Here is a 26,599-nt window from a genome sequence, read left to right on the forward strand (position 1 = left end):
GCAACAGCAAGAAAAACCATTGGGACTAGAAGATACGGGTTCCCTTTTCGTCATGCTTTTGGTTATGCAGTCTTTCTGTCTACTGGTTTTGGGATTTGAATATGCTTTTTATTATCTGAACTGTCTTACGCGCTAATGACTAAAATATTTCCAAATGAGAAAGAGTTAAAGGAAAAGTTCAGGTAACATAACATCATACCTTAAAAGAATGGCTTCTTTCTAAATATAAAAAAATGCTCTCTTACTACAAAATAATTAGCATTTAATTAGTCTTAACAATCGAGGACTACTGAGCAATCCGCCATAGGTTTAGTGGCGTCTGCTAAACCGAACCTCTTACCCTATCAGAGAGAATTCAAGCAATCCCGTTGGGGTAAGTGACTAAGTGGTTTGATTTAGCAGACGGCACTAAACCAAACCTTACCCTTACCTCTCTCAGCCTCTGAGAATTCAACCAATCACGTATCGATTTAGCAAACGCCAGTAAACCAACGGTGGATGGCGCAGTAGTCCTTTTGTTTAAGACTAATAAAATGCAAATTATTTTGTAATGCACTTATTTTTTGGTATATTTGTCCTTTTATATTTAGAAAAGGTTGTCTTTTAAAGTATAATGTTATGTTACCTGGCCTTTTCCTTTAACATGGCTAACTAAACTCGATTAGCATTAGCCTTTCAGAGCACGTAGAATACCACAGATTAACTAGATTATTAGAATTAAAAAATATATGAAACACAAAAGTGACTATTAAACATTAAAGTAACTATCAACACACTGTGTAGAATTTACAGATTCCATACACTTCATTTATTTCTTATAAAATTCCTTTATTTTTCCTTTGGGAGCTAAGTGGTGTTTTTTTCTAATTCAGCAGTAATTATTTTATTTTTTTTTTTAAATTTTAAACTCCGTAATCGAGAAATGATATTCAAAATATGCATAATAAAAAAATACTTCATTAAACTATTATCAAAGCGTTTATATTTAAAATGTCAATAACACTAAATTAAAATTTAACAAACTTATCGCTTATCATTTTATAACCGTATATGATTTGAAAATGTCGTTATCAAATATTATGAAATTATAGATTACGAAACAGTTCAATTGTTTTTCCTGGTGCTTGTGCTCTGATACGATATACAATGCTTAGTACAGATGCACTCGTACCAAAGAGTGCATCTGCAAGAGTTTTTACAACATGTAGATCTATTTTTTTCAAGGAATAATTAAAGAATTTATGCAAATTTCAAAAAACAAAAAGGCATAAAAACTAAACCAAATATTCATATTGTAAAATACTAAAATTAATATTATAAAATACTAAAATTAATATTATAAATACAAAAATTAATGTTACAAAATTCTAAAATTATGAAATATGTATCATAAAATTGTAAAATAAATATTTTAAAATTCTAAAATAAAAATCATAAAATAAACATTATAAAATTCTAAATTAAATATTATAAAATTCTAAAATAAATATTATAAAATTCTAAAATAAATACTACATAATTCTAAAATTTATAATATAAAATTCTAAAATAAATAATATAAAATTCTAAAATAAATAATATAAAATTCTAAAATAAATAATATAAAATTCTAAAATAAATAATATAAAATTCTAAAATAAATAATATAAAATTCTAAAATAAATAATATAAAATTCTAAAATAAATAATATAAAATTCTAAAATAAATAATATAAAATTCTAAAATAAATAATATAAAATTCTAAAATAAATAATATAAAATTCTAAAATAAATAATATAAAATTCTAAAATAAATAATATAAAATTCTAAAATAAATAATATAAAATTCTAAAATAAATAATATAAAATTCTAAAATAAATAAATAATATAAAATACTAAAAGAGACATTTATTATGAAGGTATGTTCCCATTTTCCCCAATCCCATAATACCCAAAAGATTTTTTTTTCACATTTCGCCCAAGCCCGGAAGTTGAGATCTAATTTTAGCCTATAGAAATAAAAAAGACCTAGAAAAAATTAGCCTTGTTGGGTTGGGTTAGGCTAGGTTAGGTTAGGTTGGGTTGGGTGGGAAGCCTTCACATGAGCAGTTCCCTTATGAGCGGATTTCATATTAGCGGTCCTCATAACAATAGTTCTCTAAATAGCGGTTCCCGAAATGGCAGTTTATCCATTACAGCAATTACCGATACAGCGGTTCTCGTAAACACGGCGTACCGTTACAGCAGTTCTCTAAAGAGCGGAAAAACAGATATGCGAAAAACTATAGTTGTTTATTATGGTGTAAGCTGGCCCAGCTGGGTTATATGAACTCAAAAAGAACTAGGTCAGATATGGATAATTTGTTTAGGTTAAAGTTGATTATTTCAACTAAATAGTATTAGGTCAGGTTAGGTTAGGTTTTGTTTCGTTTGGTTAGACTTAGGTTAGTAATATTTTGGAAATAGTTTAACAATGTTACGCCTTTTCCAAAAAATTAATGTTTACAATTATCTATTTCCGAAATAAAGTAACCTTTCTCAAATTATAATTTGCCTTTTCCAAAAAATAACTGTTAACAATTATCTACTTCCGAAATAAAAACCTTTCTCGAATTATTTTTCTATCCTGGTAAGAGAATTGTAAACTGATACAGCCTGAAGAATAGTACAATATTTAAGCGTACTTTTAAAAAAAAAGTCATAAATACGCGCCGAGTTTATTAAAGCAGTGGAAGGCACGGATCGAGAGGATATTGTAAGGGAAATTAATAGCCAATGTTTCTGTTTTGGAGGAAAAATATTTTGGGACAAATGAGTTTGGGAGAAATGGGAATTGGGGAAACGGTTTTTGGGTGAAATGGGGGAGAATCATTATGATATACTAAAATTAATAAATATTATAAATTACAAAAAGAAACATTTATTACACATAGTAAAATTAATAAATATTTTAAAATACAGAAAAAAATCTATTATAAAATGCTAAAGTAAATAAATTTTTTAAAGTACTGAAATAAATATTTAATATAAAGTTGTAAAATAAAACTTTGTACAAATAACTAATTTATAGATACCTAAAATTAATAAATATTATGAAACACTAAAATTATTATCCGTTTATGATATTATAAAATAGTAAAACGAATAAGTTTATTAAATACAAAATCTTTTAGTTAGTAAAGGTCATTTCGTTATGAGCTTAAACTGCTAGTGTTCTCTTCATCGACGCTTCTTTTTTGATGATTAATTCCCATCTTAAAATTAGTTGTGGATTAAGACGCTATCAATAAGCTATTTCATATAATTTTGTTTAAAATCAAAAAAAAAAAATTATGTTTGAAAGCTGCGTTCTCATGTAAAATATATATGTTCTTTGTTCTGTATAATGAAACAGAAAACAAATCATGAGTTCATGTTGCATAAGTTTGTCACTGGTTACTGAGAGCTTGTCATAAAGTGACGTAGGTGAAACGCCACAGATTCTCGTAAAGCGACGCCAGGTGAGGCGCTGTCTAAGACTTAGTACAGACTAAATAGGAAGTTGGACTGCCAAACCGAGTGAGGTCACTTCTCGCTTGTCGTTCTCGAACTAGATCTCAGTAAGTCTCTAGCATTACGAAGTATAGTTTGTGTCATACTTATGGAACGTATCTTATATACTTATGGTAAAATATATATGCTCTTCGTTCTGTATGATGAAACAAACAAATGTATGATACAAAGAATTGAAAAGCATGATGATATAAAATAAGAAATAATGCATTCGCTGATCAGCATAACGAGCTAAAAATTGCGAAATATATTAATTTAGAAGGACGCTAAAAAGGTCAACACCAGAAACGTAATAACGTGACAATATTATTTGCTTTTGATTTGAATCCTGATATTTCTTGAAGGTGTTTTTCGACCATAGATAAAGCCCAAACAACGACGTTTACAAAACACACTTCGAACCGATTACGAAATTTTAAATCCGTTGTTTTGAATCGTAATAGATAAGGTACTATTATGATATAGTTCGTTACCTCCCACAAATTAAGGGTTGCGTTTCAATATTTTCAAAACATTAGTTTAAAGCTATCCATTTGTTTAATTTGATCGGGTAATAATTAATTACTACAGTCAAGCAAAATAAGGAAACAAAATGCTTAAATAGGTAGAAAATTGCACTTGGCTTTGAAGATGCATATTTTTTTTAGCGTTTGTTAAAATAGTTATTTCTCAGTGAGCCATTTAAAGTTTATTTAATAAACGTTTTAAACAGATAAAACCACCCATTTTTCTCCTTGAAAGGGTTTACGTCACACGTAAATCTACATCAATATTTTCATTGGACACAAATTATCTGGGACTTAAATGCAAAATAGTATAAATACTCGGGAGTCGTTACTAATGCCAGTTCATTTTAATCTTTGTATCTCATTAAATAATAATGGAAAACTCGACTAATGAAAGAGTAGACCTTTGGAAAATTTTCCAAAATTATACGTTCAACTTTTTAAACAACAAATGGAAACGTCTACCCAAAAAAGTCGGATTTGTAATCGCCGCTATTTTAGCTGTTGTTGCAATTCCATTCTTTCGAGGTTTGTTGTGAAATTGTACTGCTTTTATTTACGTGAAAAGTTCAGGTGACATAACATTATACCTTAAAAGAACGGAAGGAAAAATATCAAAATGAAAATGATCTCTTTTTACAAAATAATTAGCATTTAATTAATCTTTAAAAAAAATCAAGGACTACTGCGCCATCCGCCATTGGTTTAGTGGCATCTGCCAAATCGAATCTTACCATTACCTATCTCAGCCTGTGAGAATTCAACCAATCCCGTTTTGGGTAAGTGGTTGGATTTAGCAGCCGCTACTGAACCAATGACGGTGCAGTTATTTTGTAATAAGAAATCATTTGTATTTTTAACATTTTTTCCTTTTATATTTAGAAAAGGGCCTTTATTGTAAGGTATAATGTTTTGTTACCTCAAATTTTCCTTTAAAATGAATAACAATGCATCGGCTAAGAAAATGTAAAACTAGATATTGGGTTCTTAATTAAATATTTAATTATTTATCAAGTTTATTGAAAAGTAGATTTAATTATATCTCAACCATAGTTAAGCATTTTTTTTCTTAAAGTACCTAGATTTATACAGGATCTAGGTACTTCTGCTAACACGGACGTGATATCGAGGTTAAAATGACGAAATTTTATCTGAGTAGTTGCAAAACTAATTATTAATATTAAATCAATTAAATTTTAATGCATTAAGAATCGTAATACAAATGTTTAATGTAACTATGGGTTAAGAACCCATCGGTGACCATTGATTTTGTTTCCTTGAACAATTAAAAGTATTTTTACTACTACGCATTTAAAATCTCAACGAGTACCCGTAAATTCCTTACAAAGTATCTCTGCGTAAAGTTGGTCTGCCCAAAGAGAATATACCAAGAGGAGCAGAAGCTTTAGCCTTTGCCAAGGCTTTTAAAATTGGTGGCTTTGAGTTTTAGGGAACTACATCCGGTTTCTCGTGACTGGCTTATTCGCTACACCTCTCATTGGTTAGAATATGTCGTCTGCATATCGACAAAATTTTAGAGCCGAGTCTTAGTGTTAACAGAAGAAGCTACAGAACAGTTGATTAATGCGCTCAAATGCGCTAGTATTCGAGAGAAAAGGAAGTACATTTTTTAAATTGTAATATTTTTGTATTATTAACTTGCCTTCAACATTTTTTAAACCATCCCATAGTTTTAACGACATCGTTGTCTGATCTAAGGAAGCTAACCCTACTTTAGCAGACTACGGAATAGACGACGCGAATTTTGCGATCACGTGACTCACCGGAACTAGAACCCTAAAACTCAGGGCTACCAAAAAATGCTAGAGCTTCCGCTCCTCTTTGTATATTCTCTTTGGTCTGCCCTAATGAATTCAATAAACTATATTCTCCAGGAAATTGGATGTTTATCTCTGTTTGCGCTTCACGTCAGTTTTCAACGGACGTTACTACCGCTAACAAATCTTCTGACCATTCGAACCTCATTCCTTTTGACAAACATCCATTGCAGAACTTGGGATCTTATTTAATATCGAGCGTGGCTACTGCCTTCCTTATCTATTTTCCAGTGGGAACTTTTTATCACTGGTAAGTTAATCAGAAAAACACTGCTAACGACTGAATTTTTTAAGCAATTATTACATTCGGTTTTAGGTACTTTTACTACAGACAAAGAGATAACTCGGAAGAGTGGAAGATTCAACCGAAGAAGTTCTTAACTTGGGATCAGCAAAGAGATGAGATTATCCTCGGTGTTACTTCATTATCAATAGGTAGGATTAACATATTTCATAATATTTTTCTAGTACATCACATTCGTCAATTCAATGTTCTAGCGGTAACTCAAATATTTTCTTAAATAGGTAGTTTTTTCTCTGGATTGGTTACTTGCTACCTCAGCAATGGAGGTCCAATGTCAACGCTGTACTATAATGTTTCCGAAATGGGCTACTTTTACTACATTTTATCAATTCCAATATTATTCCTTTATGTGGTAAGTACATTTACTTCGTTCTACTATATACGTTGACAAATGGAACACATAAAAACACGCCCTTTGGTTAAAGGTTAATTTTTGACCAGTTTTACGAAAATATTGACCAACGCTGATGGGTTCAATCAGAAAATACATACATCATTGTGCCCCCATATCAATCATGTTAATTTAAAGGCTGGTTTGTGGGCCGGGCTTGAGTATTAACCGTCACGCGTTACAATTCTATCGTCTTTCTGTGATTTCATTGATTGGTAGGAACTCGAAGTCAACGCGCAGCATGATAAACTATTTGTGATATAAAATTCGTCACACATTTTGATAAGTCTAGCTTTTCCCACAAAATCCGCGTAGATACGATACGATGAGATAATGGCTACACAGTGATTTCTTTTAACCTATAGTTTTATACTTCAGAGGATATAAGTTATTAACCTCTGATTAAACTGATTTACCAATAGATCTGGCCATAGATAATGATATAATTATGATCAAATTAAGATTTTTCAAAAATCAAAATAATTTGCAGTAAGATGATGAAAATTATACGTCCTTTTCAGGACGCCTCTGTGTATTACGCTCATAAAATGTTTCACATTCCATTTCTATACCGAACTATTCACAAGTATCATCACAAATTCAAACAACCGACACCTTTCTCAGCTACCGCCATGCATCCCTTGGAAATTCTAACTTACGAGCTATTAAGCTACGTTCCCCTCTTCACTTTACCTATTCATTGGAGTAAGTTCAATGATAAGTTTATAAGATATGTTCCATAAGAATTACACTTCCTATACTTCGTAATTGCTAGAGACTTATTGAGAGATAGTTCGAGAACGAGAAGCGAGAATTCACTTCAGCACGCGGTTAATTTTGCAGGCCAATATTCCTATTTAGTCTGCCCCAAGCCTTTGACAGCGTCTCACGAAAATATATGACGTTTCATCTACGTCACTTCATGACAAGCTCTCAGTAACCATTGACAAACTTATGGAACATATCTTATGAACTTATGGTTCAATATACAGATTTGGAGCCAGTATACGAAAAAAAAAACATAACTTCATTTTTTAGCTGTGTTTGCCGGACACTCTTTATATGTATTTTACTATAGCCTTGAGGCGCATTGCGGCGTCAAGGTGAAATCTATTTGGCCGTGGCAGCCCACAACAGAATTTCATGATCAACATCACCAGTAAGATATCAAAATTAAATATTGTATAAATTAATAATTTCACTTGCCTAAGAGTTTTATTCTGAAAGTTACATTAAGTTTCAAAATACATTTTTTAGGTACACCCACTACAATTTTGGGTTCAATACGGTACTATGGGATAAGATTCATAAAACATACCGATTGAAAAAAGACTAAAATATTATCACTAATTATATGAATGTCCTTTGGAAATCCAGGGTAAGCGCAGGAATTCACCCTTTGAACAAACTGCCATAACGACGAGAAAGAACTTCATAAGTTAACTCTTTAAAATAGCCTGATTGTGTAAATATATGTAAACATTTTTATGGGTTTGTTAGCAATACAAAAACGTATTAGTTCCTTTATCTATTTGACTATGTAAGATTAAATTATGTAATATCAAATATCGAAATAAATATTTTATGAATACCGATAGTGAACCTATTCTATCGACAAGTACAAATGTACTAAGAATCATTTTTCTCTGATAAGGTTACTGGGATATAACGGGTTTAATCACGGGCCACTTAACTTAAAGAGCAATGCAGCTCTAGCGGTTCGTCTCTTTAAATAAACAGGCTCCTATGTCAGTTAGAAGTGGAAAAGGGGGTTGAACCGGAGCTTGTTACACGTACCGCTGCGCCATCAACACATAATAAATCAGGGTTCATACAAACCTGGAAAACCGGGAAAACCTGGAAAAAGCAGGGAAATAAATAGTTGACAAAAACCTCAGGGAAAATTCAGAGAAATTACGAATTTCTAGTAAAATTCAGGGAAATAAGGGAAATTTGCGTCAAACAAGGGCCGAGTAATTAAGCAAAATGTTCGTGAACATACCCTGCATAGGATTAACATTACACTATACTTTGGAGGCTCGTAACTCTGGTTCTACTAGAGATATGGGGATGTCCTTTGAGTATGTTATAGTCCAATTTGTCCCCCATCCACCCATAATAAAAGCTTAGGGCTACGACAAACATGGCTCTCTCGTTTGGCTAAACCCACACTGTCGCACTCGTTTAGCTAATCTACCCTGTCGCACTCGTTTAGCTAACCCACCCTATCGCACTCGTTTAGCTAACCCACCCTGTCGCACTCGTTTAGCTAACCCACCCTGTCGCACTCGTTTAGCTAACCCACCCTGTTGCACTCGTTTAGCTAGCCCACCCTGTCGCACTCGTTTAGCTAGCCCACCCTGTCGCACTCGTTTAGCTAACCCACCCTGTCGCACTCGTTAAGCTAGCCCACGCTGTCGCACTCGTTTAGCTAACCCACCCTGTCGCACTCGTTTAGCTAACCCACCCTGTCGCACTCGTTTAGCTAACCCACCCTGTCGCACTCGTTTAGCTAACCCACCCAGTCACACTCGTTTACCCTCTGGTTCTACTAGAGATACAGGGATGTCCTTTGAGTGTGTTATAGTCTTCTATATACTTATGATTTTTAACACTGCACTTTGAAAGCCCATAACTCTTGTTCTATTAGAGATACGGGATCTCCTTTGAATATGTTATAGCCCTTTTCGCTCCCCATACAAGGGTACTTTAAACTTGAGGCTACGTCAATATCTTCGTCAACATATGTTTGTGTCTCACCTATTGTTATTAAGTTACGGGGATGTCCTTTGAGTATGTTATAGTCCAATTTGTCCCCCATCCAACCATACTAAAAGCTTAGGGCTACGAGAAACAGGGGCGGAGTAATTTAGCAAAGCATAAACAATCAACCCCCTTCATAGGAATAGCGTTACCCTAAACTTTAAAGGCTCGTAACTCTGGAAAATTCAGGGAAGTATGTGGGGAAAAACCTGGAAATCTCAGGGAAATTTGTTTTCCAAAAGTTGTATGAACCAACAACCATCCCTACTAGAAAAGTAAGGCTGACAGTAAAATGCATTCATGGAGAGAGCTCAATAGAGATTGAGGCTACAGAATCACCAGAGATAAGCGCCGCAAAAATTCAAGTTCCGAGCAAAGAGATAGTGAAACACTTTAAAGAAAACGAGTTGAACTTAGCGGAAGATATAGAAAGAAGATTCACGAATCAAAGCGAGCTTGGACTTTTAATTGGAGCGTATTATTATTGGAAGGTGTTCAATATGAATTCCAAAAGATTAAGCGATTCTTTAGTAGCAATGGAGAGTCTTTTTGGATGGATACTTCAAGGACCGACGTCAGCTTCTTGCCTGCTTATGACTACAGAACTAGAGGTGCAAACCGGCTCAGTCAACCTAATTATGGAAACTTCGCCTTATGACGACATTGGCGATAGTTTAAGATTGTTTTGAGAGCTTGAATCAAGCGGACTAGCAGAGATGGGTGAAAAAACAATGGATGATCGTGAGAAAGAAGCGGTTTCCAAATTCGAGAGTCATGACTACAGAACTAGAGGAGCAAACCGGCTCAGTCAACCTAATTATGGAAACTTCGCCTAATGACGACATTGGCGATAGTTTAAGATTGTTTTGGGAGCTTGAATCAAGCGGACTAGCAGAGATGGGTGAAAAAACAATGGATGATCGTGAGAAAGAAGCGGTTTCCAAATTCGAGAGTACGGTAAAACTGAAGGACGGTCGTTATCAAGTTGGACTGAAGATAAAAATAAATTAGGAGACAACCGAAAATTGGCCGGAAAGAGATTATAAGGACTATGCAAAAGATTTCGTAACGATTTCAACCTTTTCGAAAAATACAAGTCAGTAATTGAAGACTACGAGGCAAGGAGTATCATAGAGAGAGTACCGAATGACAAGATAGAGACAGAGAGCGCAGTTTACTACATGCCTCATCAACCGGTTGTGAACATAGAGAGAGAAACAACCAAACTAAGAGTAGTATTCGATGCGTCATCGCACGAAGGAAATGCCCTTTCATTGAACGATGCGTTGATACCTGGACCAAATTTAATACCGGACCTTTTCGATATTCTGATAAAGTTTCGAATGCACAAAGTGGCTCTGACAGCTGACATTGAGCAAGCCTTTTTACAAATTAGTATCGCATCAGACGACAGAAACGCTTTACGTTTTTTATGGCAACCAGAGCCTTTCGCGTTACCAGCAAGAGAAGAACCGACTATTTATAGAATGACGAGGGTCGTGTTCGGGCTCACGTCTAGCCCTTACCACCTGGGAGCCACGGTAAAATTGCACGCAAAGGAGCACGAACGAGAGTTTCCAGAAACATATCAAAGGCTTTATCATGATATGTTTGTGGATGATTTTATAAGTGGAGAGGACAACGATGGCTCAGCCTAGCAAAGAGCCCAAGAAGCAAGAATCATCATGTCATCTGCGAAAATGACGCTTAGAAAATGGAGAACAAGTTCGGGCGAGGTCGTAAAGAGAATCCAGAGAGAAAATTGGGAAACTGCGCCCAATTCAGAGAAGCCTATCGCAAAAAAATGGTCTAAAAAGTCAAATGGTATTAGGCGTGGTTTGGAACGATAAAAATGATACTTTCGGATATTAAGTAGACGCCTTGATAAAAAGTATTCCAGAATTAAACGAAACAATAAAAAGCTTGTTGAAATCCGCAGCGAAGCTTTTCGGTATGCTATCAAATGGGCGTGTTGTCAAAACAGCATTGTCCAAAACGGCTTTTTCAAAAACGCGTTTGCCATTAGAGAGTTTAAGCATCCCCTATACGCGTACGTGTAGCCACCTTTGACAATGCATTGGTCTAATGCACTGTGGAAGGTAGCTACACGTACGCGTTTAGGGGATGCTTAAACTCTCTATTATAGCCATTTCTCGTTTTAGCGCATTTTGATTACAGCGTTTATATCTTGAGCGTTGTTTCGTACGCCTTTTCCAAAATATTGTTGTTTATCTTCATTGACTTCGAAAAATAATATGCCTTTTCCAAAAAATTATATTTTATATTTACTTCCAATATAACATTACTCCTTTTTGCATAATATTGTTCTTTGTTCTATATACTTAATATAATAGAGATTTCCCTCCCTATCAATTATAGTTTGGGCTGAAACAGCAACCGCTGTTTTGGGACATAGCGCTGTATTGAGAAACGCGGAAACAGCAACCGCGGTATTGCAAACCACTGTTTTGGGAACCGCTTTATTCCAAAACGCTCTTTTGAAAACCACTCAACTACCCGTGAACCAAGATTTTCGACCCCCTCGGTCTATTATCGCCATTTACAATTAGAGTGAAAATTATGTTCCAGGAGTTATGGCTAGTAAGAAAAGATTGGGACGATCCCCTCCCAGAGCATGTTTCAAAAGCGTGGAAAATATGACTCTCAGAATTACCAGATTTATACCTGATATCTACTCCAAGACACTGCCTGGCCGACTTGGGAGAAGCAAAAATAAAAACCAGAGAGTTGCATTGCTTTTGCGATGCGAGTGAGGCAGCTTACGGAGCATCAGTATACTCGAGAGTTGAATTGCATGGGGGCGAAATTACGACATTTTTGAGAGCCGCAAAAACCAGAGTGGCTCCTATCAAAAAACTATCCGTACCCCTTCTAGAGCTAAATGCAGCGTTAGTAGGCGCCAAATTAACCAACCGAATCAACAAGATATTCAAACCCACAAACGAAAAAATGCAGTTTTGGTCAGATTCGCAAACTGTGATTAAGTGGATTCATGGCATCTCAAGAAAATGGAAACCGATGGTAGCGAACAGAGTGGAGCAGATTCAGAATATGACCGAACCTGATTCATGGAACTATTGTAAGGGAAAAGGAAACCATCGGATTTTCTTACTCGAGGCCCAAAGGTTGTAGAGTTAGTAAACATCTTATCATGGTGGAGAGGTCCTTTCTGGCTATCGAAGAAAAGAGAAGAGTGGCCTGATCAACAGGCGAAGGAACTGGAACCAGAAGAAGAGATCGAGTACAAGGCCCAAATGAGAAAGAATTTCTTAGATTGCTCTCCTCAGTTTGTGGTGAAGGTTAATGAAGATTCCGAAAAGCAAATATTGGATTTGGCAAACTACAGCACGCTACAGTTTCCCGTTGGAGTTCGCGCGCAAATGAGAAGATTCGCCTACGCATGGGTTAATAAGTTCGTCCGAAAAGGGGGAGAACTTGAATCAGAAAAATTCCAAACACCATTGACCGCTGAAGAGAGACAATCTTCCAAAGAATATTTCATTAGAGGACACTCTAAGAAATGGAAGTGTTAAAAAGGTGTTAAAAAGGTGTTAAAACGGTGTAAACACCGTAAAAACACCCAAAAGAGTGTTTTATTACCTTGAGTTTTTAGAGGCCAATTTAAAGTGTAAATTCGGTGTAAAATAACACTATTAAAGCACCGTTCGAAATTAAACATGAAAAATTATAATACTGCTGGTTTCTTAAATAAGGTATTTCATTTATTTTCCATTAATGTTTTAATATTAAAGTCAATACAAACAGTAAAAAATTATTGATAAACGTACTTGTTAAACCTTTTCTTTAAGATAATATTCATGAAAGAAAACAGTTTTATCCTTTAAATAAAATTAACAAAGAAATTGGTAATCTGGCGGTGTTGTACCTTCATAAAAGGTGTTAGGCGACACTCTTACAGGTATTAAGCGATACTCTTAAAAAACGAGACTAGGTTAGATACTGGCCTCACAGTAGGGCCAGCTTGAGAATCCAAAGTGGGGCACTTGGTTTTGTGACATGTTTTATCATTATTTTGAGAAAAATTAGAGTACTAAATGGATTTTTTTTTTGTAAAATCTGTAGTGCAAATTAGATCAAACGCGTTTCTGGTGCTCGAAAAACTCTTAGTGAAAAGACATTATTAAATTTAACAAGAACGTCTATATCTACTGCTTGAATATTATAGCCTCCAAAACTAATTTAATACCCTATGCATTTGTACGAATAGAAAACTTTCTGCCTTTTTCAGAAGTTTATCAACCCGTTAAAATGACTTTATATACGCAACAACCCTCGCTTAAAGAGGTATAGTTCTGCGTGTAAGAACTTTCCTCCCCATAGGTGATGAAGTTCTCTCAAGATGGAACCCTGCTATTAATATAGCAATGATTGCTAATAATACTGCGGAATGGCGGATAATCAAAGTTTAATTAAACAGGAAAACCATACTCGATATTTGAGTTATACCTCATGAGTGGTCAAAATGTAGCTACTATAGTGTTTTTTACGTCATCGGTTTTGCTCTTAAGTCTAGGAAAAGTACTAGAATTTCTACTACTATCCTACGAAATAATCTCCCACTCTTAAAGGTGTGAAGCTACACTCTTAAAGGTGTGAAGCGACACTCTGAAAGGTGCTATGCCGCACCCTTTAAGGAGTTGCACAACACTAATATGAGAGTAAAAATTCACTTTCAGTGCGATATAAGAGTTAAAAAGGTGTTAAACTGAACCTCTGTTGCACAATTTTATACTTATCTTTGCCACCAATTGCTCAAATAAGTGTTATTAAACCCTTTCAGGGGTGTAAATGAACACCTGTAACGGTGTCAAATTTGGACCCATATAAACTACTTATAAAGGTGTTAAATCACACTCCAATTTCTTAGAGTGGAGCACAAAGGAACGCCTTTTCTCAAGAGATTGAACATCTGAAGCAACAAGGACAATTAAGCCAGGACTCGGTCATTAAGCAATTGAATCCGTTTTTGGATAACTCGGGAATTTTAAATGCCCGTTCGCAAATGCGCTTTTAGCTCAAGCTGATTGCTGAGTGAGTAGGCGGAGTTCGTTCTCGACATCTTCCATGACTGTTTTCAAAAGAACTTAGGCGGGTTTCATACGGGCGTACGCTGCTATATAGCTGATCAGCATTATTTTATTTTCATCTGCTAAAACCCACAGAAGCAATTCCCATATTTATATTTTTGAAACTGTCCTATATTATCCTATAATTTCATGAAAGGTCCTAAATATCCGATATTTTTGACTATGTCGAAATTTTCCTATGGCTTAGCATCAAATTCACCAATATTTTGCTCTTTTATCGCGATCCCATTTGAGTAGACACCAAAATTGCGGAGCTTTCTTTGCTTGCTCAGATTTTTTAATTATATTTTAATTTAGTTCCTCTTTTCAAAGTATAGCATTTTTTCTTATGAGATTTTTTCCACATAATTTACCCCAAAATAATACTATACATTAGCAGTTTTATTCCAATAACTGCCTTAAGGCTTGGTGCCTATAGAGTCCAAAATATTTATCCTTAACTCGATGACATGGAATTTTAAGTAGAAAGCGGCGTCTAGTGGTGTTTTACCGATTTAGAGTTTAGAGTAGACAGGTGATTGGACTAAAGCAGATAAGCAAACAAAAACCAAAAACCAAAAGTTAAAAGTATTGTTACTTTGTGTCATTTTCGTGGTGAGCATTGTAAGTTTTATACTTTGCAAGTATCGTTTATTCTTATTCTTATTAGAAATTACTTTATTATACGTTTTGTAATATAACTATGTAAAGTGAAACTCTTAATTGCACTAATAGAAATAATATATCAGAACTAGACTGGGATTTGATATAATTTATCATGACTCGACTATGGGATTCAAAACCTTGATATCACATTTCACGTTGAAGCAATATGCTCAAGGACTACATTACAACTGGATAAGATTATTATATTTCTCTTCATTGCGATTAGTTTTATAATACTTTGTTTTGAGGCATTGTCATGGCAACGAAAGAAGTTTCTTCAAACCCATTCCTAATTTGAAATAGATACCTGGGAACAAACCCTTCTGCGTAGAGTTTTCTCTACCCACTTGTTAATTGAGTTTCACTCCATGACGTTACGGTTTTACTCAATTTCTCCTATCCATGGAATTTTTCTGAGGTTAACGGGAATAGTTAGTCAGTGAGCACGTATAAGAAGGAGAGTCAAACACGGATAGCGGCACAGCCCGAATTCTATCTCACGCGCACCTACCTTGGCGCACAGCCAAGTAGAAAGACGTCACGTGATCTGTTAAGAACACTGCCCGTAAAAAAGCTTCTCTGTTTTTTTTCCCTCTCTGATGAGCCGATTGCTCACGAGGGACCAGTCATTCGCCATAATTTTGTACACCTGATTTGTAGTTTCTGAATTTTTATGTGAATTCCGTTGATTACGATTTTTTTAGGTGTTTTCGGCCATCTTTTCACTGATTTCCCGTTATTGCCGCAGATTACTTGCGATTTTTGTTTGAATTCCGGAGACTTTTTGGTGAATGTCGTAATTACCACTGGATTCTTCGTGAATTGCGATGAATGCAGTGATTATTTCTATTTCAACAGATTACAATTTTTATTTTGGATTTTCGAGTTCCTCAATTGATTATGTGTGATGATTTCATGAAATGTGTGATTACCGAGGTGATTACAAAAAATTACTGGCAAATCATGTGATTTTTTCTGATTTTCTTGAGATTTCACGTGATTTCAAGTGATTATCGGGGATTTCTGATTACCTTTGATTAAGCCAAAAACGCATGTTATTACTGATAATTTTCTAAGAATTCTAGAAACCATTTCTACGGTTTTGTACACCTGATTAAGTAACTAACCCCTCGATTGGTCACACGCGAAATTCTGATACGGAGCCACAGCTCAGTACCGTTTTTCAATGGGGAGGGGGATTGACGGAGAATTTGGTCTTTCCGACCCTCTTTCTCGTATGTGCTCACTGGGTTAGTTTAGGGCGTTGTCGGTTACCTGTGGCATATGGGTTAGATCCCACCCTTTTATACATTTTAAAAAAGCCACAAGGCTTAGTTCTCGCTTTAGGTACAATTTCCTAAAAGCGGTTTTAGAAATTGTCGTGTATACTTATTGTTAAGTCTTATTCCGAAAATTTGGGAAAAGTAGTTCCGCAATAATAAATTTAGCACTTACCCTGTTTCGCGTATGTAGCAACAAAGGAAACTAGTCCCTGCTAATATAGGCTTTCTTACCCTTTATCTTGAAAAATACCATTTATGCTCAAAAAATTGGGTTATTCATCTGGGAAACAAAGGGCCAAAATACCAGAGTTCCGTTGAAATAAGAATATAAGAAACCATGCCGTTAAATTTATCTTTGCCATTAGTTCCAAAAACAGGCTTTTCAAAATTCAAGTAAGTTTCTTCAAAACAATAATCCTCGTTATAAACTAAATAGTGATAGCGGATGAAAATTACCACTGGCAATGTCGTCAGCTCATGGACCGTTGCTTAATTTTGACAATGCATCGACAGTTTATACTTACTTAACACATACATACAGATGATATAGACTTGTGCACAAACAGATGTGATGAATATAGTAGAGCTAACAGATGTAGAGATGGCCGATACCAGTCTTAACCCGATACTGATCGATACCGGTGCAAACATGAACCGATACCGATCAATACCTATATTTACTCACTATGATCCAAAAACCCGATACTTCAGACGATACCGATATTTTTAGTATGACAGTGCCATTTACATATGTATTAAAAATACTTGGAAATAATTTTAAGACTAATTTCAATTTCGTGGATTATACTACTAAGTACAATGCTTAGAGGTATTTCCAAAATAATACCTGCACTGCTTGTCTTTTTTAACTAGTATATACTGAGAGGCCCTTTTATCCATAAACTTCTATTAAACTTGGTTCTTAAATAAACTAAATTCAGGTACTTTTTATATAAATGAGAAATCATCACGAATGACATTCACTGAAATGTATTATCCAATTTATCCCCATCAATACATTACTGAAAGACATAAAAATGGCACGTAGCGCCATATAACGCATTTTAAACGAGTATCGGTTTAGTATCATATTAAAGCAACCGATCCGATACTATCGGGAAACCCCGAGCAAAAACGGATTTATGTACTAAGAACGTCGAATCATAGCTTTAGCCTCTAGTACCATCGTCGCACACTTTATTGTGAAACTTCATATGCTTATATTTTGACTCCACCCACAAATTTATGTATATAGCGACTTCTAGTGGTCGAAAATGTCATTCTTATCTCTATTTTCGTGGTTAAATAATTTTTTCTTTATTTTATTTTTTCGAAATTGCGCCAGTGGTAAAAAAGGCAAAGTGGACAACAATGCGATATAACTCCCGATTTAGTGGAATTAAGTTTTAAAGTTGAGAATATATTTAATTTAATTTAAATAGTAGTGTCTTTAATTATCTGGATTTTCTTTCTTTATACTAAAATCAGAATTGTAGTACAATTATAAGTTATTATTATTATTTACTTACCTTATGCAGTGTCTATATTAAAAGCCCAAAATAAACGAGATAAGGCCGATAGATGGCGAGCGCGAGTTTTGAAATTATAGGCCACTCCCATCAAAACATACAAAGTAGTCGAGGATGGATACGGAATTTGCTACGTTCAACGTTCTTCTTACATAAATCCGTTTTTGGTACCGGTTCATCCCTAAACAGATGTATTAACGTTAAATTATTGAGATTTTTAGATAACCTTGCTACGTTCAACATTCTTCCTACAAAAATCCGTTTTTGGTACCGGTTCATCCCTAAACAGATGTAGTAACGTTAAATTATTGAGATTTTTAGATAACCTTGGCAGGATTCTAGGAGAGCGATAGCTCTCTTAGATAAGACCTCATACCGACTTTAATGTATAAGGATGGTTTTTTGATTGGTTATAACTTTTTTTGTATCGTATTAACTGCTTTGAAAAAATTCCACAGAACTACAATTCGGGACCTAAATATGTGGTTAAAATTTCAAAAAGATCCATCCATTAGTTTTTCTTATAAAAAATAAAGTTGCTAAGGGTGGTTTTCATTTCCATAAAAATTTTACGATATTTTGATGAAAATCATGAAATTTTCCATAGAAATAACATGGGAAAAATTTAACAGATAGCCTTTTTGTGGAAGCCGTCATGAAATAACTATACGTTTGTTTGATTTGAAAACGGTTTCAAATGAAAGCCTCATATTTAGTATTTGTGCTTTCCAGCTTTCATTGATTAATTTTAAGTTTAAGTATGTTTAATTTTAAATTTTCAAAATTACCCCAATTTGCGTTATTTAAGCATGGATAGACTGATTTACTAGAAAATTGCAGCGCGACCAAAATTGGCCTTTTTTTGCGTTTAGTTGCGTCATATTAATCCGATTGTTTTTTTCTTAATGCCTTTTGGTTGAAATGCCCTATCGGTAGTGAGATAAGACTGCTTTAATATTGCCGCCGTGACAAATACCCCGTTTGTGGTCGCCATTTTTTTAAGGGGAAAAAATTTGAGAGTGGGTCCTTTATCGTTGTCATTTTCATATTTTTTGAGGATTTGCTGATGGATAGATTTTAAATATAATATAAAGTAGGTTTCAAGTTTTAATATAAGCCTAATTTCATAATTTTCCACCTTTCTATTGTCCCACAATCTGTTTCTAAACTTGCCACTTTTTTTAAGGCGGTGAAACCCGTGAAATTGCGCTAAGCCTTGGTCGCTTCAGCCCCTTTAATGCTTCTAATCGTGGTGCGCAGCCATGGTGAATTAATTTCTCTAAGCCTTGGTCAAAACAATATCCATAGTGCACCAGGCCCGTCAATCTTATTTCCCATCCTGGTTTCCTCATATATGCTCTGTCTTCGAAGTCTGCTTTGTATTATGCTATGAATTTATGCTTTATTTATTTCGTAAGCATAGGTAACAGTAGTGATAGTTAAAAATGCCGTTATTTATTTACTCAAATCAGGGTTCCATTGTATTAATTAAAACCTTGTATTCTACCTAAATGATTAAAATGTTTCATTTGGTAATGCTTTATGAAAAACAACGCTCACTACAGAAGATTTATACACATATTCCTCACCAACGTAACACGTTTGTTTACCTTGTAAACTATTAAATACAATAAATACTATTGCCATTAACGGTGATTTTCTGGAAAGTATTGACAGCAAACCTTATTTTCTTAATTAATAGTTTACATATTTATAATTTAACTCAAACACACTTTTAACAAGTTATATTAATTGTGGTTATATGTAATATTTCATGAATGAAGCTCAGTTTCGAACAAAACCACTATTAGTGAGCCATCCAACAAACAATGGTTTGGAACTAATAATAATAATAATAGATGGAAATGATTAACGCAAGTTGATAAAGAAATTAATAATCTTTTGATTAATTATGTTAGGAAGGAAATGATTAACGCAAGTTGATAAAGAAATTAATAATCTTTTGATTAATTATGTTAGGAAGGAAATGATTAACGCAAGTTGATAAAGAAATTAATAATCTTTTAATTAGTTATGTTAGGAAGGAAATGATTAACGCAAGTTGATAAAGAAATTAATAATCTTTTAATTAGTTATGTTAGGAAGGAAATGATTAACGCAAGTTGATAAAGAAATTAATAATCTTTTAATTAGTTATGTTAGGAAGGAAATGATTAACGCAAGTTGATAAAGAAATTAATAATCTTTTAATTAGTTATGTTAGGAAGGAAATGATTAACGCAAGTTGATAAAGAAATTAATAATCTTTTAATTAGTTATGTTAGGAAGGAAATGATTAACGCAAGTTGATAAAGAAATTAATAATCTTTTAATTAGTTATGTTAGGAAGGAAATGATTTACGCAAGTTGATAAAGAAATTAATAATCTTTTAATTAGTTATGTTAGGAAGGAAATGATTTACGCAAGTTAATAAAGAAATTAATAATCTTTTAATTAGTTATGTTAGGAAGGAAATGATTAACGCAAGTTGATAAAGAAATTAATAATCTTTTAATTAGTTATGTTAGGAAGGAAATGATTAACGCAAGTTGATAAAGAAATGATAAAGAAATTAATAATCTTTTAATTAGTTATGTTAGGAAGGAAATGATTAACGCAAGTTGATAAAGAAATTAATAATCTTTTAATTAGTTATGTTAGGAAGGAAATGATTAACGCAAGTTGATAAAGAAATTAATAATCTTTTAATTAGTTATGTTAGGAAGGAAATGATTTACGCAAGTTAATAAAGAAATTAATAATCTTTTAATTAGTTATGTTAGGAAGGAAATGATTAACGCAAGTTGATAAAGAAATTAATAATCTTTTAATTAGTTATGTTAGGAAGGAAATGATTAACGCAAGTTAATAAAGAAATTAATAATCTTTTAATTAGTTATGTTAGGAAGGAAATGATTTACGCAAGTTGATAAAGAAATTAATAATCTTTTAATTAGTTATGTTAGGAAGGAAATGATTAACGCAAGTTGATAAAGAAATTAATAAATTAATAATAATTTGATAAATATTATGGGGAAGAATATAATACTTCTTTTCCCCTTCTGATATGGGAACTCATGACGGAGACAATAGGGAGCTAACAGTTCTGACCCTGAAACGTCACACCCTTCTATCTCTTACTGGAGTTTCATCCCCCCTAACGGTTGGAAACAGTATTCTACTCGCAAAAATTCCAACCAGAGAGGGGCTGTGTGACGTCAGACTATCTGTTCCCCCTAGCCAGTTGTTAGCTCCTTATAGCTTTTAGACCAAACTACATTTTAAATGTCAGGAAGCTTTGACTGTAATTGGATTTAGGAATATTTTGAACTAATAATTCTACCCAAATGATTAAAATCTTAAATTAGGTAAGGCTTTATGAAAAACCACGCTTTCTACAGAAGATATCCACATATTTCTCGCCAACGTAACATCTTTGTTTATCTTGCAAACTATTAAACATAAGAAAAAGCACTGTCGTTAACAGTGATTTTCCAAGGAAAGTAATGACAGCACACCTTATTTTGTTAACTAATGGACCCCAGATTTATAATTTATCTCAAACACTTTTAACAAGTTTTATTAATGTTTATTTTGTTACATTTTAAATATTTTTTGTTTTATTACATTTTTAAATATTTTTGGTTTAATACATTTTAAAAAGTTTTGGTTTATTAAATTTATATTTTTTGACAGTTATGATTATTAATTTTTTTGAAAAAAGACGCTCTACAGTGCTGCCCCCAATAATTCGTCTTCAGCGCTAGCTAGGTTAGTGGTGGTCTTTAGAACTTTCGTAACCGACCAATCAAAATTGTTTTTGCTGGTTTGCAATCAGGGTTGGAAATAAGAAATATTTCTTATAGGACGTGTGTCCAGTGACCCCCTATTTGACTCGAAAATTTATAGGACATTGTAACTGGAGTGTGCGTGCCAAAATATTGTCGCTTCTCCATAGTCAAGATATCAAAATTTCGGGATACTCATTGGTCAAACTGTCCATAGTTTAAAAAAAAGTTATGGGACATTTTAAAATTTTATTAGACAATGTCCACTGTCCTGTGCTTATTTCCGGTTTCGGGCTGCCAGATTCTGAGTGAGTCTGACGTAGCAGACGACAAATGAGTTTTCCTTTAAAATCCTCATAGAGTGGCACAGGCTTAGCAATTTTAATTATTATTTTAGTTAAAAATGGTTTATTGTTCAGTTTTTAAGTGTAAAAGTCGCACGGAAAAAGATAAGGGGATTTCGTTTTACTGTTTTCCTTGTGTAAATAAGAAATATGGGCCTTATATTGAAGAACTTTCGCGTAAAAGAAGGCAGGCTTGGGTTAACGCCCTTCACCTTGAAAAAAAATTTTCAACTTTTGATCTAATACAGAAATGGCATAGAATATGTAGTCGTCATTTTATTTCAGGTAAGAAATACTAAAATTAAAGAAATGGTACAAGTTTTAAAATTTTTTCATTAATGCAATGTATTTTAATTTAGGAAAACCATCAAATTTGGAAGATGAGACGCACCCTGATTGGGTTCCATCACTTTTCCTGGGATATAGAAGTGTGCAAAGCTTAAGATCTCCAAAATCTAGACTAGATTTACATAATCGGTATTTAGAGCGTTCTGAGAAGAAGAGAGAATTGGAATCAAAAAGTGAAAATGCGATCTCAATGTCATCATTGGGAAATGATCTCTTCGTTTCTGTGTTAACGGAAGATAGTCAAGATGATTCTGTGTTAACGGTAGACAGTCTAGATGATTCTGTGATTATGGAAATAAGCATTCTTGAAGACAGAATTGAAGATTCTGGAAGAGCTGAAGTTGCTTGTCAATGCGTACCACTTTTTTAAATGCATCTGTTCAAGCTAATGTTGAAATGGTGGAGGCATCGAGTCAGACAAGCAATAATACATACAAAACTGCCGAAATTCAAACTGATCTAACCATAGAAAATATAAATTTTTATGAAGACTTCAAAAAATACAATCAAATGAAACGAGGACCGTTTATTATACTTGCCTTCCATCAATTCTGTAGTACCATTTGATTAGATTTAAGATGTTCATAGTATATTTTTGCAAATTTTAAATTTTTTATTGCACAATTAAGGTGGAAGGAATAAAAATTATCACAAATTAAGTTTTATCACTTTTTCTTTCCTGGTCTACCTCTACCTCGGTTTTTGGGTTGGTTTTTAGAAAATATTTTGTACTTGGGGCCTTTGTAATTTTTAAAGATATGTAATGAAAGTTATTATGAAACTATTTCTATCACAGTTCTCATTATCACAAGCTATCATTCTCCCCTCTTCCCCTTTACCGCAATAACAATACTTTTTATTGACCAGATTTTTACAATTGCGGCTAGAGAGTTCACTGGAATTTCTCTAATGCCATTATAGAGAACATTTCTTCTAAAATGCTTACAAACCAATTCTAATAATATGCACTTGTAAAAAAATTTTTGTACATTTTTGAATTATTTCTTCCCAAAGTTCAGTCAGGTAAAATTCTTTCAATTTTGACTTCATTCAGTGTCCAAATGACAAAAATCACAATAACTTCTATCACGGATCATCATTTGGGTCACTTGTAAAAAATTTTTTGTACATTTTTGAATTATTTCTTCCCAAAGTTCAGTCAGGTAAAATTCTTTCAATTTTGACTTCATTCAGTGTCCAAATGACAAAAATCACAATAACTTCTATCACGGATCATCATTTGGGTCACTTGTAAAAAATTTTTTGTACATTTTTGAATTATTTCTTCCCAAAGTTCAGTCAGATAAAATTCTTTCAATTTTGACTTCATTCAGTGTCCAAATGACAAAAATCACAATAACTTCTATCACGGATCATCATTTGGGTTTGTACTTGATAATAGTAAGCGTAACTAGAGGACAGTTTATACTTCTTCGTTTGTTAACAATATTCCAAGCATGAAGATTTCGTAGTTGCATACTCGTCTATTTTTATTTCTCTTACTGAATAAGGGCATTTGATTTCTAATAATCCAAGACCGCAGCATTCGCAAGAAATTTTGTTATCAGGTGAAGCTCCCATGAATGGGAAATCTGGGTTTATAACCAATCCTGACATAAAACACAGATTTGCAGGAGCATGTTTTGAAATTTCCAAAAATATTCAAACAAACATCTCACCTCATGTCATTGTTTTCAAGCAAATTGCTTTAATTTTTAAACCGTTTTCTTCCCTTTTATGACTGCATACTTATACTTTAAGACTTGGGCTCTTTCCACTAACATCTCTTTCTGCCACTTTCTACAAACTCTATATACTCCAAAAGGAGAATAATCGTTTGTTCAACAACGTTCAATTCTATGATATAAATGTAATTATAATTTTGCCCGTTAAAACCTAAAAACTACCCTTATGTGATAGATTTAACCAAGGTTTAACTAGTAAAACTTCCTTACATACAGCCGCTATTTTGATTTTTAATAGGGCACCTTCCCCCTCTTTAAAGTTCACTTTTTTTCGGCTTTTCGCCCTTACCACACCCCACTCAGGGAGCACATTATCCTATTTTTGAGCTCACTGCCCCACTCGATCACGCAAGTTGCACGCACTTGCGTGATCGAGTGGGCTACACCCTTACGAACTCTGCCTCTTCAAAGTTCACTTTTAGGCGGCAACTTTCCGAAGCCAGGCTTAAGGTTCGTATTCCTCTATTAAAAACCTGTATTTAATTATATCTATTACTTCAAATTATATTTAGAAGTATTTTATGGGTTAATAAGTTGGTTATTTAAACCAACTTCATACATCGTTTGTGCTCAATTATTTTTTTCTTTCCAATTTTCCTTTTGTTAAAGTTTATGATAAGCCTATTTTTTATTACTCACATTTCATTATTACCTACATCATTGAAATCTGAGTGTTTTGCAAAGGGTTCTTTGTGTACCTTTGCAAATTCAAGGGTTTCTTTGTGTACCTTTGCAAATTCAAGGGTTTCTTTGTGTACCTTTGCAAATTCAAGGGTTTCTTTGTGTACCTTTGCAAATTTAAAGGGTTTCTTTGTGTACCTTTGCAAATTCAAGGGTTTCTTTGTGTACCTTTGCAAATTCAAGGGTTTCTTTGTGTACCTTTGCAAATTTAAAGGGTTTCTTTGTGTACCTTTGCAAATTCAAGGGTTTCTTTGTGTACCTTTGCAAATTCAAGGGTTTCTTTGTGTACCTTTGCAAATTCAAGGGTTTCTTTGTGTACCTTTGCAAATTTAAAGGGTTCTGTGTGTACCTTTGCCAATTCAAAGAGTTCTTAAAAAGTTCCTTGTGAACTGCTGGGTGTAACAAACATATTTGCAAAACCCGTTGCAATATATTATTAAATACATTATTGTGACAGCCATTCTTGACTATTTAAAATGGTTACTCGAGAACAAGCTAAGCGGAAAAAAAAACGCCTTGCAATGGGGAAATCTAGAACAGAAGCTAACTTAAAATTGCAAGCTGAGAGTAAAGCTTTGCAAAAGAAGCAAAGTAGGCAACTTTGCCTTAAAAAGCACTATTTGAAAAAGAAGGAGTGCTTTCAGAGAAAATACGCAAATAATCAAGTTGCGCGTAAATCTGGCCTTGGTATTGCGAAAAAAAAAAATTGGACTAAACCACGTGGTGGCACTACTAATGTGGGTTCCCAATCAAAAAATAAAAAAAAATATATGAAACCCACTAAACAAGATAAGTTTGGTTTTGCAAAAAAGCTTCTCAATGCGGGAATTTTCAAAACGAAAAACAAAAAAATTATAGCTGAAAGCTATAAAAGGTTTCTAGTCAAACGTCTAACTGAAAGACTGGCGGCGTCAGAGTCTTTCAACGGTGAGACTAAAAAACAACGCACGAAGTCTATCTCTCACAACCTAAAATGCCAAGTGCTAGCTGGTAGAATATTGCATTTCAAAAGGCAATTATATTCGGCTTACCACGCCCAAGTAACGAGGATAGTTAGTGAATTTAAGGATTTTGTTCAGAAAATCAAAGAAATTGGGTCCATTGATCCTGGTAATTTGGCAGAAGTTGTGGGTGGTAAAAGGCTTCACAGTAGCATGAAAGAGGCCTATTTCCATGAAACTACCTATTATCCGATTGGAAATAATGGTAAAATATTGAAAAATGACGATGAGTCACATTACGGCAAAATTTTTCAATTGGATTCTGATGGTCGTGTACGAAAAGTTCTGAGAGACCGTGTTACCACTTCGACTAAAGAATTGTTTGTTGACGAAATGGGAAATATCGTTGACATGAAAAACAATAACGCAACTAGTAATGTTGAACTAGTTTTACAAGTTAATGAATCGGGAGATGTTACGAATCTTTTCAACATTGTTGAAACTGAAGAGAAGAATCCAAAAGCAAATTTTGTGATCAATGAAGGTGGGTTTATTGAAACCAAAAACAAAACTGTATATTGGGAATGCAGTGATATTTGTAATGTTCGAACTCGAGCCATTGCAAAAGTACTAGCTTTCGTAAACACAGTTGCAAATGCGAATGAAAAATCTTTGACTAAAATTTTTGACTCTGATTTGGACCTTTGCGAATTAAGAAAAGAATTTTGCAAAAAGTCAAACGTGTCTATACCACCAGATGGAGACGAAATAGTTGTGAGAATAGTTCCGTTCCTAGGACACACTGCTTACTGCGCTGATAGCGAAGAGT

At 33.9% G+C, this 26,599-nt stretch overlaps 1 protein-coding gene and 2 long non-coding RNA genes across 3 annotated transcripts; 2 read left to right on the forward strand and 1 right to left on the reverse strand.

Moving 5' to 3' along the window:
• Nucleotides 1-10,517: 10,517 nt before the first annotated feature.
• On the forward strand, nt 10,518-10,994 carry LOC149647069 (uncharacterized). Its single transcript, XM_089849584.1, has one exon. The coding sequence runs from the start codon at nt 10,518-10,520 to the stop codon at nt 10,992-10,994; it is 477 nt and encodes a 158-aa protein (XP_089705710.1).
• Nucleotides 10,995-18,824: 7,830 nt separating this feature from the next.
• On the forward strand, nt 18,825-19,592 carry LOC149647070 (uncharacterized). The gene is made up of 2 exons (XR_016371871.1): nt 18,825-19,015; nt 19,109-19,592. It is a non-coding gene; the product is annotated as an uncharacterized LOC149647070 (long non-coding RNA).
• Nucleotides 19,593-22,995: 3,403 nt separating this feature from the next.
• LOC149647071 (uncharacterized) lies at nt 22,996-24,927 on the reverse strand. Its single transcript, XR_016371872.1, has 2 exons — nt 24,083-24,927; nt 22,996-24,013 (listed from the first exon to the last, which is right to left on the reverse strand). It is a non-coding gene; the product is annotated as an uncharacterized LOC149647071 (long non-coding RNA).
• Nucleotides 24,928-26,599: the final 1,672 nt, after the last annotated feature.

The sequence above is a fragment of the Phalangium opilio genome, unplaced genomic scaffold, assembly GCF_054372755.1.
Source record: "Phalangium opilio isolate 3A_F unplaced genomic scaffold, DU_Popi_V2 ptg000089l_1, whole genome shotgun sequence".
Lineage (NCBI taxonomy): Eukaryota > Metazoa > Arthropoda > Arachnida > Opiliones > Phalangiidae > Phalangium > Phalangium opilio.

What these genes read in the sequence shown, in the direction of transcription:
- LOC149647069 (XM_089849584.1), top strand. Translation starts at nt 10,518, where the DNA reads ATGCCTCATCAACCGGTTGTGAACATAGAGAGAGAAACAACCAAACTA.